The sequence below is a fragment of the Ornithorhynchus anatinus genome, chromosome 16, assembly GCF_004115215.2.
Source record: "Ornithorhynchus anatinus isolate Pmale09 chromosome 16, mOrnAna1.pri.v4, whole genome shotgun sequence".
Taxonomy (NCBI): Eukaryota; Metazoa; Chordata; class Mammalia; order Monotremata; family Ornithorhynchidae; genus Ornithorhynchus; species Ornithorhynchus anatinus.
In genome coordinates, this window is record NC_041743.1 from 6,237,140 (window position 1) to 6,254,757 (window position 17,618).

The window sequence follows — 17,618 nt, forward strand, 5'->3', positions numbered from 1 at the left end:
TATCTCTCCCACTTCTCCCCAGGAGGGGTAGAGAGGGAGGGAGGAAGGGAGCGGGAAAGGGGGAAAGGAGCCGGGAGGGGGGGAAAGAGGGAGAGGAGAGAATGGCACAAGCTTAATGGGGCAGAGCAAAATTCCCACCTTGAATCAGCCCTAAGTAACCTATGTAATTTATTGAGTACTTACTGTGCGCAGAGCACTGTACTAAGCGCTTGTACTAACCAGGTCCCCAGAGTCTGGCATGGCCGGAAAGGTTCAAAGCCTCACATCAGAGTTGTTTAAAACAACTCCTAGCCCTCTGTCATTGCCCTAGTTGACAGGGCGATGGAACAGGGCCAGGAGGGGTTACCCTACAATGCCCTTCCTGGCTTGCCATTGCCTGCTACAAAGCTGCTGCTGCCACAGTCACCCTTGGTGGATAAACTTAGCCGCACTCCTGGGTTTAGTTACGACTGTAGTTGACCTGACAGTTTCCTTTCCTAACGTATGCCACAGGGAACAGGATTTTCTATTTGGGAGCTTGCCTGGAAGTGGCTGAAAGGACAGTGGGGCAGGATCTCACTCACTGTAGACACCACCACCATCGTCTTTCCTGTCGCACGTGGCCTAGTGGATAGAGCATGGCCTGGGAATCATTAGGACCTGGGTTCTAATCCTGAATCCGACACTTGTCTGCTCTACGTTGCTTTGTTTCTCTGGGCCTCAGTTACCTCATCTCTAAAATGGGGATTGCATGTGAGCTCTTTGTGGGACGTGGACTGTGTTCAAACTGATTAGCTTGGATCTACCCCAGCGTTTAGTACAATACCAGGGATGTAGTAAGCACTTTATGAATACTACTAAAAAAAAATGGTGGCAGCTGAAGCCATTGGAGAGGATGAGTTTTCTGATTGAATGGGCGTAGAGTGAAAAGGGCAGGAGACTCAGAAAAAAGTCTTGAGTTAGCAGATGAGTTCCAGAGGAAAATCCAGCAGAAGTGATCTCCCCCTCCAAACTGTAAATGCCCTATGGGGAAGGATCATGCCTACCAACTCTGTTGTATTGGGGTTACTCTGCTCACAGTTAACGCTCAATAAATATCATTGATTGAATGGCCAGAGAGGTAGGAATTAGAAGAGAACCAGAACAGGGAGACCAAAGCTGGACATTTCCAGGAAAAGGGAATGGTCAAGGGTATCAAAGATGGTGAGAGATCAAGGATAATTATGACTGAGTGGATCTCATTACACTTGGCAAAGAAGTCATTGGTGACTTTGGAGAGCGCAGTCTACCACAGTCATTATTATTAGACACAATGTCCTCAAGTACATTACAGTTTGGTGGGGATGGGACTCTCCTTAAAGACAGCATTCAAACTTCACCTCTTCCTTGCCCGTATCCACTTCCTTCACCCCAGCTGTAAGCAATAGGGGTGGAGGAAACTGACACAGTGCCTGGTCTGACTTTCCTATCACCCATAACTCTGCTGGGATCTTTTATTTGATGTGAGAGCAGGGCCCTGGCAGAGTGCAAACAGCTCCAGCTGAAGTTACTGAGTAACTCACCGATTAGCTCTTTTGTAGGAATCTGTTGAGAATTCTTCTCTGGGAAGGCAGACTGATAAAGCATCTGACAAAACAGAATTGTGAGACCCATCTTCTAGGGGCAGGGAACGTGTCCACTACTTCTTGTACTGTACTATCCCAAGCGGTTAGTACAGTGCTCTGCACATATTAAGGGCTCAATAAATACCACTGATTGATAGGGTTCCTCAATTCTTCTATTCAGTTGGTAGCAACCTTGCTTGCAAAACAGAGTCTATCAAAATAAAGTTTTGTCTGACACCTTTCCAATACTTTCTTAGAGAATCTCACTCAGCTGGGTTCAAAGCTTCCCAACTCCATTATATGGGAACTTAATTACATTTTAATCTTATTTGGGAGACGAGAAAAGCAAGCCCAAGAGAAATTCACCTGCCTTGATTTAAAACAAGACAACAACAACAAAAAAATCACACACTAATATTCACCCCCAAATTTTGCAGTAGCTCTCAGTCACTCTTTATAACTGCAAAATGCTTAAGTACTAATTAGAAAATCCCAACTTTCCTTTAAATAAAGGCCTCAGAGCAAAGGGCAAAATGTTAATCTTGATGAAACCATGGCAGCTTAGTGCAAAGAAGGCCTTGGGAAAACTGTAGGAATTCAAGAGCTCAAAGCCTACTGTTCTATGAGTATACGGGGGAACAAGGGGGATGAGAGGAAGGGAAGGAAGCTTTTGAAAGAGAAAACACAGGGGAGCATGAGAGAAGAGGAGCACATTAGTCCAGGATTGAAGCTAGGGGTTAAGAACTCTAGCAGGCTGCAGGGAAACAGAAGCAGGAGAAAGGAACTTTTTTAGTAAAGAGAATAATGTTGACATGAGCACAGGGTAGCCATTGCAGGAATCTTGGTTACAGATGTCTGCTTCACAGAGACATGGCTTAATTGCTTTCTGAAGCCTGTCCCCTTCTATCAATCAACTGTATTTATTGAGCTCTGTGTGCAGAGCATTGTACTGATACAGCTTCCTACAGTTGGTACACATTCCCCGCCCACGAGCTTATAGTCTAGAGGCCTAATACTCATGTCCCCTAAAAGTCCTGCCTCTTTTCACCCCTCCCCTCAAACTGACAGCTTAAAGTTGAAACCTGACAATTGCTGCTTTAAGGAGACAAATTTAGAGATGTATAATAACTATGGTACTTGTTAAGCACTGTGTCAAACACTGTACTAAACATTAAAAAATCAGGTTGGACACAGTCCCTATCCACATGGGGCTCCATCTAAGGAGTAGGATTTAACCCCTGTTTTACAGATAAGGAAACTGAGGCACAAAGAAGTTAAGTCACTTGCCCAAGATCACACAGCAGACAAGTGGAGAAGCTGAGTTTAGAACCCAGGTCCTCTTTCTCCCAGGCCCAGGCTCTTTCCACTAGGCCCCGTCCGAACCCCATTTTTACTCAATTTTTTTTGACTCAAGCCCTTGAGTGGGATCATCGGGGCTGCTGCCAGCCCAGTTACCATTCTTGGTATTCAAAGCCAAACTGAGGCCCAAGCCTTCAGTGTGAAAACTAGACTGAGCAAGCCATTGTTCAGCCGGGTTCACTCCGATCCCACCCCATCATCCACGGTAATGGGAAGCGCAAGTGTGGTGGTACATTTCTAATCCAGGGAGCGGAAACATGAGCCAGCTTGGTTGATTGAACCTGGAGGAAACAGTTTCAATAAGAAACAGGTTGGACTCTGGTGCCAAAGTACAGAGAAAAAGAAACCCAAGTCACACCTGATTCATATGTCAGACAAGGACTCTTTCTAGAGCTTTCGAGCTCTGAAGCCAAACCTTGCTCCTTTTAAGATGACACCACCATTAACCACTTAATGTATTTACCTGTTCATTTTGTTCTTAGGCAGGTATTTACTCACTTCTTTCTTCTTTCCCCTCCTAAATATCCGGCAATGTTTCTCCTGGTCTCCCCCATTATAATATAAAGCTCCGTTGAAACAGGGACACTTTCTTTTACTCTACTGGGTCATCTCAGGTGCCTCCTTCAGCGCTCTGCATAAAAAGCAGGGTGCTCTGTAAAGACTGTTGATGAAATAATAAAATTAATAGTGGTACTAAGTGCTTACAATGTACCAAGCACTCTACTGAGCACTCTCGTAGGTACGAGTTAAATAGGTTGGATGGTTCCTGTCCCATATAGTCTCACAGCCTAAGCGGCAGGGAGACTGGGTATTTAATCTCCACTTTACAGATGAGGTAACTGAAGCACGGAGAAGTTTAGTGACTTGCACAAGGTCACACCTATAAAGAAAGCATCCCAACTTTATGCCAGACTGAATTCATAAATTTACTTTTCCACTGAGAATGAATGGCTCAGCTCTTGGCCAATCCACTGGTCCACCCAAAGCACTCAGAAACACAGGCCTGGTGGGAAATGAACCTGGAGCCAAACTGAATGTGTCCTATGGCTACTTTGGTGGCTCATGGCCTGGGTGATCTGGACTGGTGAGAACAGGACCAAATGTCTCATATTGTCTTGACATTCCGCTTCTTACCTCTGGGCCTTGTGGCCAGATGAAACGATTAATAAAGCGATGGCGTCTCCCCTGGAGTGCGGCAGATGAATGTCCACCCTGCCAGCTCAGGACCGAGAACCTGCCTAGAAGAACTTGCTGTGCCACTCACACTCTTTTGCCCTGTTGCCAGTCATGCCCCCAATGAGCTGAGGAGACAGGAAGAGGTGCAGCAGGTTGCCATACCCACACAAACGTTTTCTATGTTCAGGACCCACTCGTGGAAGAAGTGACCATGGCAGAGTGCTGAGAAGTACTGTTAAGCGCTGAGGTTGCCACCGCCCAAATTTGCCCCTATTTTTCAGGATTCCTGTCCACCTCATGAAATACCCCAGGCGGGTCGTTAGTTGGAAACCTTCCCCACCAACAGCAGAGCTCCAGCGGGCCTTCTACCTCCCACACCAGGAATAATCAAATTGATGGCATTTACTGAGTACTTACTGTGTGCAGAGCACCATACTAAGCGCTTGGGAAAGTACAATAGAGTTGGTAGCACTGATCCCTGTCCACCAGGGACTTACCGTCTCAATTTCCAGAGCCACGCTCTTTACACTAGACCAATAGTGCGGCGACTAATAAGGCAGGTAGCACTGGAAAGACAAGGACCAAAATTCGGTGATTCCCCTTCTAAATCAAGGAGTTGCTCAAAAGACCTCTGGCGCTCTTCTAACCAACACTCACTTTTTCTTTGTCGAGGTCACCCAGAAATTCCACTCACCATCACAACAGACCACCAGGCAAATGTCTAATTACCCCACCCAAATGGTAGTTCTGTAAATATATGTAATTTATTCATTTATAGTAATGTCCATCTCCCTCTCTAGACCGGAAGCTCCTTTTGGGCAGGGAACGTATCTCAACCAACTCTGACGTACTGCACTCCCCCATGTGCTCAGTACAGTGCCCTGCACACAGTAAACTCTCAATCAACACCACTGATTTAAATAAACGACTTCCTCTCTTTGAGGAAAAAAAAAAAAAGCACACTGGGGGCCCAAGGAGATCAGAGACACCGAGACAATTACCAACAAAAGAGACCAGACGTTTCATCTTCATTAATTTATCATTTAATATAAATGCTGACAGAAAGCAGATAAGACCTTGTAGACACTTCCATATATTTACAAACCAACAGGTATATCACCTCCTTCCACTTGTTAAAGTAAATCCTTTTATCTGCAACTCATAAGAGCCTTAAACACTATGCAGGAGCGACATGAGGCTGAGTCAGTTTCAAATGGAAGGGAGGGAAGAAAAGCATTTTAACATATGTGGCATCTTCTACATAATCACCATGCACACCATTTTTTTAAATACAAAACTGAAAAAGTTGGTTCTATACCTCTCAAAAATCCACAAGTGGAACATTTACTTTTTTAAATCCAGAGTTGCCGCTGCCCCTTGCAGCTACAACCTTCATCATCTCTTCCCCAGCACTTCATGGCTCTTTTAAAACTTCATATAATTAACAATTAAAATGGGATAAGTTTCAAACAGTATTCTTTTTTCCCCTTTCTCCCATCCCCAAAGGAGATGAGGCATTCTGTATCTGATGTCCCAGCTTGCCCCAAAGCCAATGGACCAAAAGAAGTGCTTACTGCTTGGGAAATTCCTTCCTCACATTTTAGTTGTTTTCCCTCCACTTTTTGTAAGTTGATAACTTTTTGAGAGGTATAATAAACATCCATAAAATTCAGTAACTTGAGAATCCCCTTTATTAAGGCTGAAGATCTTACTTTTTTTTTTAGAGGTGGGTGGAGGTAGGAAGAGGAAAGGCGGGATTAAGGCATAGGAGAAAGAAAAGACGGGAAGACTTCGAAAAAAAAACCAGCAATGATATATGAGTAGATATGAAGTCTCACTTATCCAAAAACCTAAGTGATTTCATGAAGTCACTCATAACCTGACTCAAATCTCATGGTCTCCTAATAATTCTAGTTTATTTCTTTGTTTTGTTAAATATACCTCTGCAGGGCACAATCACATACAATCAATACGATTGGTAAATTACACAAGCTCTATCCCAAGCATATATGCACCAATGTTAAAAGTTAATTAAAAAAAACACACAAAACAAACCCAAAAATAAAATAAAAGTAAAATCCACCCAAAAAGGTGATAATGACTGCAGAATGTCTCGGGGAGACTGGTATGAGCCTAAAGACCAAATGACCATCATCGTAGGGTTAAAGGAGAAAGGGGAGGAGGGGGGAAAAAGGGAAAAAACACTCACATTCACACACAACTGAAGAGAAACCTCCACAACTGGAAAATGTTAAGTTGCTATTAGAGGGATTAGATCACATGAATCTTTCATAGACTCTTTCTAGAACATATTATAAAGCCAGGAACATTGAATCAAATGGAGGAAAAACAATTCATACTAACTCAAGTTCCAGTTTTCAGGAAAGGAACAAAATGACAGAAAAATTGGGCAACAGTGCAAATGGTAAAAGTAGCCTTCAAGTAGGTTGGTCTGGAGACTCTGAGCCAGAAAATGGAGGCTGACATGGAAAACCCTGAATTAAATGTAAGGAAGGCATCTGCCCTCTCCCTCTCCCCTCTCAATGCAACCTGAAAGGCCACAGAGCTAGCCACATTCTATACTTTCCAGTTGTAAGACAGCTCTAACTGGATGGTCTGGAATCCAAAGACTTGTGAGTTTTGTCTGCTGAGGATAGAAAAAGCAGCCACAAAGGAGCACGTAAAAATGTCATCCAATAAATCTCAAATACTCTACAATGTTTTATCTTTACTTAGATGTACATTTCTTCCCAGTCACCTGGTATTTTTTGCTTTTTGAGGTTTATCAATGTATCCTCCACTCCCTTGGGCTACAATTTTCTGTCTTTTGTCAAAATCAAAAATTATTGTTTCCCAACTCTTGTTTTAGTCTCAAGACACTCACTGTTTAGTTGCTGTGGCCCAAAATATTACCGGCAGATTAGAATTTTCTCAAATTAAAAAAAAAATCCCAGTAAACTGCACATCTGGGTGTGTAGGGAGTGAGAGGGTAAGGGGTGGGGGAGGGGTCATGTTTCTTTATCACAAAACACTTTGCTCAGTGCAGTTTAGAAAATATGTTCATTGTTCATGAAAAATACGGATTTTAACAATTTATTTCCCCACTCTCCAGAGCTTAGAAATGGAGCATGGACAAAAATCTACCTTGGCAATTCAGTCAGACCCTGATGACAAAAACCATTAGACAGATTTTTTCTTTTTCACTATCAATAGAAACAATATCTTGAAACCAAAAGAGCAAGACAGCCTAATTCTTCATTATAAGCATCACTCCTCTGTATAACAACTTTACCAGGTGGCTCAAAAATTATTGATTTGTTTACCTTAATACTAAAAGAAATCCAGCTTCACATATATTTTACAACCTTGTCCTCTGAAGTGGCAGCAGTAACCATGGACTTCAACATCCATCTTGAGAGCCCATTTTAGCTACTATCAGGGAGGGAGGGAAGGAGGGAAAGAAGGAAGGGAGGGGAGGGGAGGGGAGGGGAGGGGAGGGGAGGGGAGGGGAGGGGAGGGGAGGGGAGGGGAGGGGAGGGGAGGGAGGGAGGGAGGGAGGGAGGGAGGGAGGAAGGAAGGAAGGAAGGAAGGAAGGAAGGAAGGAAGGAAGGAAGGAAGGAAGGAAGGAAGGAAGGAAGGAAGGAAGGAAGGAAGGAAGGAAGGAAGGAAGGAAGGAAGGAAGGAAGGAAGGAAGGGAGTGCAAACATTCGCAGCAAGCCAGAGAAGTCAAGATAAATTTATGCCACCTTAAAGTTTCTGGCTTAATCTCAGCTCTTCAATTTTTACTTATATAGTATGGTTCTGTCTCAATACTTCCTTTTTCTTATGCTTAAGAGAGACAGAAATATCTATTGGAAGATGATCAGTTGGCATCTCAGTTGGCAAAGCTGAGTTTCCAATTTTTTAAATCTATTCATTTTTCTAATAAGAAAAAATAAACCCCTATAAACATTTAACACTAAATCCTCTAGGGTTATTTTTATTTTTTTCCCCTCCCTGGAGAAAGAAAACTGGATTAGGGATGTCAGAAAGGGAACAAACTATCTCCAGAGGCCACCATGGCTATTTGGTGTTTACATTACTGACATTAGCTATTACTTTCAATACTGTTTTTTGGAGGAATTTCTAAACACATATGAATGGGACTTTTAATCTCTCTAACTTCACACTATTTCAAATGAACAAACAGAGAAAGCAAGAATTTAGCAAACTCTTGTGGCTTCATTATGTTGCACGTCAAAAGCTAGAAGTACCACCCATTATGACCCGGGCCCTGCTGATTGTGTTCTCCTTAGCGAAAGTCAAATTACAAAGAGCCCTCCTCCATTCACTGTTCCTAGAGGACTGACTTCCAATATCTGAACCCAGAAATGTGCACCAACATGTTCACTCCTTTACTCACTAGCCATTTCACAATACAGTTTGTAATCGGTGATTCATTTCTACAACCTGACCAGTGAGAGCTGTTTTTCTCTTTTACGCATAAGATTCCATGGGCTGCGAGGATAGAAATGCATGTAAAAATTGCATTCAAAAACTGGATGATCCAAAAATAAAGGGTTATATAAACGCCATTTTAAAAGAGCTGAAATCCACTCTTGGAGAAAATTAAGTCTCTTCTGACTATGTTAACAGGTATAAGGCCATATAACCCAAACCGTTAACTTCGGACACATCTACCCTCACAGTGCAGTCATCTCCAAAACACTTTTCAGATTTAAAAAATCAAAAAGGCTGCTATATTCCCCCTTGCCAAAACAAAATAAAGCACAAGTCTTTGGCTCCCCTTTAAAAAACACAACACAACACAACACAGCAGGCTATCGCTCTTAATCAGACCCTTGTTTGCCTACCAGTAGGGCAACACCACATTTGTGCATCACTGAGTAATAACACCATTAGAAAAGGCAACTTCACAGAAGTTATTGGCTAAGCGAATTCATTTGAATGCTCTGTTTTGAGGCAGCAAACTGTCACTGTCACACGATTGGGGAGGGTGGTGGGTGGAGCCCAGCAAATCAGCATAATGCATTAGGGGCCTGAAGAAACTAGACTGCTGAATTCAAGTTTGAGAGAACAGTGCTGCCAATCTGAAGGGCTTTTCGGTCTAGAGAATTCCTATTTTGAAGGGGGATGAGGCTATTTAGAGAGCAGCAAATGAGTGGCCAAAAGATAGTCCATTTTTAGTGGAGTAAAAAAAAAGAGAATCAGAGTTGAGGGGGTTATGGGGAGTGGGAAGGGCCGGGCTGATTTGGCCTAAATTCTGGTTTTATGTTTGGTTGGTACCAGAAGCATGTCCTGCTAACTGTGGTAGAGGTTTTGGAGAAGTCTGAGTTTTGGTCAAGAAGGATGCAGGGAAAGAGACAAAATTGCACTGCCCTTTGGACAAAATTTAGAGGCAAAATAATCTGTGGACCCAAAAAGAATAGAAAATTGGACTCCCAAATCATGCTGAATATGATCTACAGTCACTTTTCCCAGAGACCTTCTTAGAAGACACTTTAGGGTTTGCTTTTGCTCACCTGTGCCCTGCCAAAATTGAGTTCCTACTTTGTGGGCTGAATAAGGGGTGAATAAGGTACTTTCTAAAGGTTCCAGATAGAAAAGACACCTAAGGTTCCGCCTTTAACTTGACTCTCCTCAGATACCATGAATGGTCCACCCCACACTCTTCCTTGCCTACAGATGCAAAGGTGGTTTTAGCACTATGGAAAAGAGGGAACTGAATTTCCATCAACTGAAAGAACATAGTAAATTGCAAAACTTGAAGGATCATTACATTACTTAAAGGCACCAAGAAACTCAGTGTAAATCAGCAGTTCCTTACAGTAGAGGTGGATTGTTTATAGATTTCTTCACAAACACACACACACACGGGAAGAGACTATAAAGTCATTTCCACAAACCCCAGAAAGATTGAAAACTTACAATTGCTACCTGACTGGTTTTATTTCTCAACTTTCTCCAAAGGAATGGGGAAAGGGCAGCCAAAAGTTTTAAACCAAACCAAACAAGAAAGCCAAAAATCAATGCCTTTTGCAGATATTAACAAAAACTAGCTTAAGAGCCAAGCTAGGTATTTCCAAAGAGGACATTCACCTGGACAGACTAATCATAACAAGGACAAGCTGTGCACAAAGTACAGCCCAAAGACCAGAAAAAAACAAGAACTGGGGTTTCTTTTCTAGTTCTAAGCCTGCCACTAAGCACACGAGGAAATCAACTTTGACTGTCAGGATCCAAACTCTTAGCTGGGTGAGGTAGACAGAGAGGTGTGCTTTGACTGGAAAAACTCTGGAGGCACAAGGGGGCCATGAGCCTTCCTGGCAACTCGGTTCCTTACTCGGCATGATAGGATTGGCGGGTGGAAATAGAGGCCTTAACTTTACTGGAGTGACACCTATTTCCAAAATGTTATTTAAAAAAAAAAAAAATTTCTGAAATCAAGTTACAACAATGGCATTTCCTGTGCTTAGCTACACGAAGTGGCTATACAGTAAAATCTAGAAATGGCTCCTCTGGTAGCAAGTAACAACAGTAGGAGAATAAAATGTTGTTGGAGGAAAAACAAAATGGTGGGAGCTACACTGGCAGTGGGAATCAGTGCCAGAGGCCCCAGTGTGGATTTCGGCCTTCACCGTCACCGCCCAGCCCAGCCACCTTCCTCTCCGGAATGTAGCTCAGGTCGGTTGACGACTTGCCTTCTAAATTAAGGAACTACCTGACAACCCCTCAAGCAGAAAAGGGGTCTGTCCAAATCAACTCAAGATCAAGATTTACGGTCTTGTACATTATTTCCTCACAGGTAAGAAAATTAAGTGCAGAGACAACAACTATAAAAGCCAAAGGAATCTAGTGGGGAGATGAAAACGCCATGGCCCTTCTCTGCTTCTCCCCCAGAAAGAAAGCATTAGGAGTAAAAGAGAGTTGAGACTATGGGGTCCGACTTGCTTGAAGTCAGAAGTTCAAGATAGTTCAAAACAAAATTTGCAAGTGAGCGAGCAAAGAAAATGTGGACATCAGCTGAAAACAATGCCTCATCTTCATTCAGTGCTTTGACCTCCCAATCAGACATTTGATTGCAACAGCTGCGCTCATGCGAAAAAATCCTTAAAACATACCCAATATATATACAGATATAACTATGTATATCTGTATATATATAATATATATAAATTTTTATTTAAATAAAAAAAGCTCGAATCCCAAGCCAATATGTGTATATCAAATCCTTGACCAGCCAGGTCTGTAGGGCATAATCAAATTCAATGTGAAATAGTATATAAACGCGGTGCCTTGACTGGGCAAATTAAATAATCGCTACTCAAAAGAGTGTTCTGATTGGACTCTCCTACTGGTAGGCAACGACAGGACTGTTATCACTCTCCTCCCCCCGACTTTTGTTTCGATTAACAGTATGATGGATGCAAAGCTTAGCCCAAGGTTGCTAGGACCTCAGCAAGAGTTAAGAAAAAATAAAAAACAACAAAAAAACACTAAACAAGAAAAACATCAACTCTTGCTTTTACCCCACCAAAGCAATACAATAACTTATTACATAACCAGTGCTTTCTGATTTAGTAGTCTAATCCAGAAAGGAAACGAGACAATCAGGCCGAGAAAGGGTGAGAGCTAGGGAGGGAGGAGGACTGAGGAAGGCTACAACCGAGGCGGTCCCAAAGGACGTTTTGGAGGAGCTCAGCACGGGCACAATGGGCCAGAATGAACGAGGCAATGACCGAATATTCTCCCGATAGTGGAGAGACAAGATTCAATCCCCTGCGAAGGCAACCTTCGTTTCCTTCAAAATTGGTGAGTTTAAATCAGGTCTAGGAGAACTGATGAAGAGGAAGGGACTACCTTCTTTTGCTAAAGACTTCCTAAGGAGACGACTAGCCAAACCCAGATTTTCTGCAAGAACCAGACAGTTCACTTTAATTCTCCAAAGCAGCTAAAAATTTCTTGCATTTGAGAGAAGATATTCAATTTTTTACTCTCAAATGCCATAAAACCTGATGTTCAGCAGCCCACTGAAAGCTCCAATGTAGTGACAGAGCTAACCTGGGGGGAGTTTCTTGCTTTTGATCTCATTGAGATTTTGATCATGTGGATTCACAGGGCATTTGGGGGAGCTTGATATTTCCTTCTGCCAGTGCAGTGCGCGCATCAGATATTTCACGCTGGCTAGTAGAAGAGTGACTGGGCCAGGCATCTTTCCTTAAGAACCAGCTCCAGTTCACCGCCACTGTGACCACCATTTTTACCCAAACCCATGGTCAGTACACTGAATCAAGCTTCGTGGTCACTTGAGGAGGGGGAAACATGACAGTGGCAATTGAGTACTGGTAGCGGGTGGGTGTTAAAACGACATGCGGGGGAAAAAGCGCATAGACCAAAACACTAAAATAACCCCCAAAAAACTGAGGTTGGTCAAGAAACACAAAGCGGGGACTGCTGCCCAGGTGTTCTGGGGAAGGAAAGAAAAGGAATTTATAGGCTCCATGAAATAGTTGTGGAAAAAGAGTTTGTTGCACATTTTCTGACAGTCTTTAACTACCCCAACTCCCTCTCTCTCACACGAACACCTTAAATTCACAAGAGTTGGCCAGGTGCTTTTTTGTCTGGGTTTCTTTTTTTTTTCCCCAGAGGGTGGGGAGGTGGGAAAAGGGGGGTCAAAAAAGACAGGGGAGGGGTTAGGAATTATACACTGGGTATGTAATAATACCAAAATAAAAGAAAAACCTACCTCATTAAGATCATACAATTAATCAAACAGAGTATATATATAATATCTTCTTTTTTTTTAAGCCCTGGATCCAAGGCGTCCAAAGTTATTAAAATAAAGTTCATTCACAGAACAAAAACAAATTTAATCTGAATTGCTTGCAGATACTGCTAATTTTCATTTTTTTTAATTAAAAAACGCATTAATGTGAACTATGTGCAGGGTTTGTTTTTAGTAGTGGTGTTTGTGCACATTGCCTCTGGACCTGCTGCTGTTCCTGGGTTTCTCTGATTACCCTCAGAGCAAAGGCATGGGAGCTCTACACACTCCTTTCCTATCCCTCTGCCCCTCGCGCAGACTGGGGGGTGGGGGTTGCGGGTGTGTGTGTGAGGAGAGGAAGAAAGCAGCTGTGGCCTCTGTCTAGGGAGCAGAGGTGGGTGTGGCGCCTGCTCTCTGGGAGTCATTGTTATCTCCTCCTCCCTCAGGGTCCTCAGACAGGTTCAGAGAGGCGGTCTTGTTGGATAAGAGGCTGATACTCTCTTGTGTCAAAGCTGATCCATTCGGCACATCGCTGCTAAGTGAAGAGATTTAAAGGGAAGAAGGGAAGCAAGGAAAAAAAAGGTCAGTGGGAAATCAACAAGGTGGTAGAGCCCAATCCACATTGGAATGTTCTAAACTCTAGTGATCAACAGAGTTATCAAACTGAGGATGGCTCACACTGTCAAGTGAGCACGTGTATCAAAAAAATCTAAGCAGACTCTCGGTTCCCAAGGGGACTAGATTTCCATCACCCGAGTCTCAGGTCTCACTGTTCCACAGCGGAAGCAGGCTAGAGAGCAGGATCCTTGTTTGGCCTCTCTGGATCGGACAGGACGGGAGCTCCTGAATCTATGTACTCTCAAACCTGATCCATTTAAGGCATCTAAATTAAGGGTGGGGAGAGGAGAGAGAGAGAAAGAGAGAGAGAGAGAAACTACCTCTTTTGTTTGAGATGATTGGACAGATTTGCTCTGGCATTTCAATGGTAGGTATGCGGCAGTACAGACTTATGCAACACACTTCTCTTTTGGGTGGTTCTACATATTCAAGGTAAGCAAGAGCAATGCCGGAAGAGAGATGTTTTCAATCGCTTCCGTTGGAAGACTGTGTTGACCGCTTGCCCTCGTCTACCTGGAGAGGTCAAAAGATCGAGGGAACCTGCCATTTCTTTACCTGAATGTCAGTGCAAGGTCCTCAGCAGCAATCTTGTTTTGTGGTTCTGGTTGTCCATTTTCTGCTTGCTTACTGGTACCCAGTTTGCTTTTCATGTCCAGAGAAGACTGGTTCTCCTTTGAAAGAGGAGAAAATACATGACAACTCGCAGAGAGTAAACCGAAGTACACTCAAGGTTCTATAGCTAGACTTCGTGGGAGCAGAGAAGAAAGTTGTGAACATAGAACTGTACAAAGAAAGCTCACGGAATATATGATTAAAAACAAACAAAAAACCCATATTGTAATAACCATGCAGACTGTGGGTTCTATCCATCCTCTTAAGACTCCAAATTTCCTAAAAGGAAGGAATGGTCCATGCAACATGAAGCAAAGCCTAAGCACATCAGTACAACAGGACGAACGCCACTGGTATTTTGTAGGAAGGTTTCAGCCATTTTAGCCATTTCAGATCTCTAAGTAGGTCGATGATGGTTTCTAAGACAAAGGAATATTGGCTAGCCACTTGGCACTAATCTTCTATAGAGTGGCTCAACCATTAACACCAATGTCTGCTTCCCAATCTCAAAGCCCAAGATTGACCCCCTACAAAAATAATAAAAAAAAAAATCCAAGTGGACTATTTCAGGGTATCAACAATACCCCTTCCTTGGAAGTTCTGACTGAAGCCAAGGGCAGAGATTCAACACAGAACCAGCCACGCCAAGAGCTCATTTAACTGGAAACAGCCGCCATGGCGATGGGTCATTTTTAGATACTAAAAGTGATGCTAAGAGTAGGCATCCATCAGAGTGCCTTGCAGTAAGGAGTATCCCAGGTGACAGCCAAGTTTTCAGATGGGTAAGTAACACAGGAGCTCTTCGTTTCACCTCCCTTCTCCGCCCCGACCCGAAGCACTCACCATGCTCAGTTCTCGGGTTCTCTTTCCGATTTCCTTCTCCACCTGGTGTAGCTCCAAGCTCAGCTGCTCACTTGAGATCATTCCTGGCCATTTTGGGGGTGGTGGTGGTGGGGGCTGAGGCTGGGGTTGGCCTGCCAAGGTGGTCACCTCCCTCTGCAACAGCAGCCTGTTACTAACAGCCTAAGTGCATAAAGCCAAGCACATACACAACTCAGCACACAACACACCATGTGCATAAAGTGACCAGGCCATAATTTAGGAGTATTGCCCCCTTCTAAAGCTCTGGACTTTCAATGTGTTTCCATCCAAAATTGTACGGCACTGCTTTTTTCACTTATTCTGGGCTATTTTCAAATATAAAATGAAGGCTTGCAGACTTGGTCCATGGCCCCTCAGGCATGCAAATCCCCGTCCATCCCCACTCTACTACAGCCGAGTGATTCGGGCCCCCAGAAGTGAGGTTGGGTCAGGCTGGGTCGTGGTTTGAGCCAGGCCACAATTTTCAATTTAAAGCAGGACACGTTACAAAAGTGAGTCAATTCTTCCTTGGATGTAAAACCTATTGAATAGATTCGCAGGACTGAAGGCCTCAACTCAAGCAAGCACGATCAATGACGACAGTATCTGAGGGACAGGAGTCAGCGAGTAGAGGTTTGGGAAGCCATCCAACACTCCCACATTAAGGCACCAGCAAAGGCACGCATGCAAAGTAAGACTATGACCAAAGAAAAACAACCCAAAAAACACCTCTAATTCCTGAGCCAGAGCACAACAGCATGAGCAAAACAAGAGCTCCGTAAAGCAGTCACCTCCAATTCCTCCTGAGAAAGGCTAAGTCAAGGTTAGTTTCTATCAATGCATCGTTACACACAACAAAAGGTTTAGGAAGGAACACAATACACTATGGTGTCTAGGGCAGTAGCCTTTCCCAGAAAGGGATAATACAATCAAAGAACACAAGAGCGGCCTCAACTTTCAGCCCAGCAAGGATTTCTATCCCGTTCCGAGGAAGAGGAACACGGTACCACATAAGTAGTTAAATTATGCTCACTCTCCATTATTCTTTTTACAAGCTTGAAGAGGACAGTCCATTGTAATGCACTTTTTTTTTTAACACTTGCCTTTGATCACAGGGGCTAAAATAAGATAGGAATTTTAGGGAGGAATAGGGGGTTAGAGGAGGACAGGCTTCAAAGAGCTCACAGGCCAGAAAGCCACTAATTTAGGTCTCTTAAGCCCCCATTTCTCAAGTTGCATCAAAGGCTGGGGATAAGTGAGGCTGGGGGTTCAGCTCAGAGAGTTCCCTTATATTGTGAATTTGGCAGGACTCTAAAGAGTGTATTGCATAGTGCTCTGCACATGGTAAACATTCAATAAATATTACTACTACCTAATAGCTGTGGGCACCATCGCTCCCAAGGAGTTGGCACCTTTGCTTCTGTTGATTACTTTGGAGAGGTGTGGGAAAGAATTTAAAATGGATAAATTAGGGTTCACGTCCAAATGAACTTCTTAACTTTTTCAGAAAAAGCACAAGATGTAGATTCACGCTCACTGGAGAGAAAGAACACAAATCACCCCTGGGGATCCTATCTTTAAATTAACTATTTCGTCACCACCAGGAGGAACACAGTCCCTGTTGTGGGCAGAAAGTGTGTCTGTTGAGTGTGATACTTACTCTCCACTCTCCAGAGCACTTAGTACCGTGCTCTGCACACAGTAAGTGCTCAATAAATATGACTGAATGATTAAATCTGAGTGTTTTTCTCCCATAAGGTAAAGTAGTGAGGAAAAAAACCGTTCCGGGCTTTTGGAAATATTTTTAAAAATGAATGAGTGTTAACAATGGAAAGTACTGCCACCAGATTACAAATCACTCATGGGCTCAAAGTCTGATCCCCAGACTCTGGGAGGCCCTTCAAACCTAAACAGTCAAAAATTTTCCAGAACAGTACCTCTAGTCCTCGTAAGTGGGTCTGCTGGTTAATTTGGTGGTTTAGTTGCTGCAGTTCCAGTCGAAGTTGCTCCCTCTCAGCAGAGGGCAAGGGCTTCCCGTGACTTGCCACGTCTGACATGGACAACCTTTCTCTTTGGGCAGGGGCAAGAGTGAAAAACATACACATGAGACTTTTCTGTAACTAGATTAGCAGGATGAGCTCAAGAGAATGTGAGAGTGTGGGAAGAAGGGAAAAAAAAATTACTATTACCTCTCGTTGAAGTGCCCCTGAGAAGGTAAGTTTTGCTGAGATAAGTATGGAGAGCCTCCCCAACCACCATGATTTCCATAGGGACTGTAATCTGTAAGGGAATGATCACGGGCAATATATTAATCTGTTCTTCAGGCTTCTCAAGAGTTATTTCTGATCGCTGCACGAGTTCCGCAATCCAAAACGATGTTAGCTTTAACAAGCTATTGAGGAACATTTTAATATTAAGGAAGAGTTCTGCTGTTGGTCCAGAGTAAAGAGCATTGCTCTGGGAATCGGGAGACCTGATTTCTAGCCCCCGTTCTATCTGTAGGGGGCTAGTGAGGGAGAAGACAGGTCACACATGACCGCATTGGGCCGCATCCCTGCCCATCCACTCTTCTGTGGCACTGAATGTCCCAGCGAGGCTCGTAACTGTAGGGACAAGAGAGCACGTGGCACCGCACACAAGTGATT

The 17,618-nt window shown here is 43.5% G+C and overlaps 1 protein-coding gene across 7 annotated transcripts in view; it reads right to left on the reverse strand.

Annotated features, from left to right (window-relative positions):
- Positions 1-12,967: 12,967 nt before the first annotated feature.
- Positions 12,968-17,618, reverse strand: part of RC3H1 (ring finger and CCCH-type domains 1) — a 54,324-nt gene continuing 49,673 nt past the window's right edge. For 3 of the 7 annotated variants that reach the window (XM_029080517.2, XM_029080520.2, XM_029080515.2), the window contains exons 16-20: positions 17,163-17,253; positions 16,911-17,043; positions 14,956-15,135; positions 14,056-14,171; positions 12,968-13,417 (exon numbers count right to left, since the gene is read on the reverse strand). In XM_029080517.2, the coding sequence (XP_028936350.1) occupies positions 13,264-13,417; positions 14,056-14,171; positions 14,956-15,135; positions 16,911-17,043; positions 17,163-17,253 (674 nt within the window). In that variant the 3' untranslated portion in view covers positions 12,968-13,263. The remainder of the gene's footprint in view (positions 13,418-14,055; positions 14,172-14,955; positions 15,136-16,910; positions 17,044-17,162; positions 17,254-17,618) is intronic. The other 4 variants (XM_029080519.2, XM_029080518.2, XM_029080516.2 and 1 more) reach the window with 4 other exon arrangements.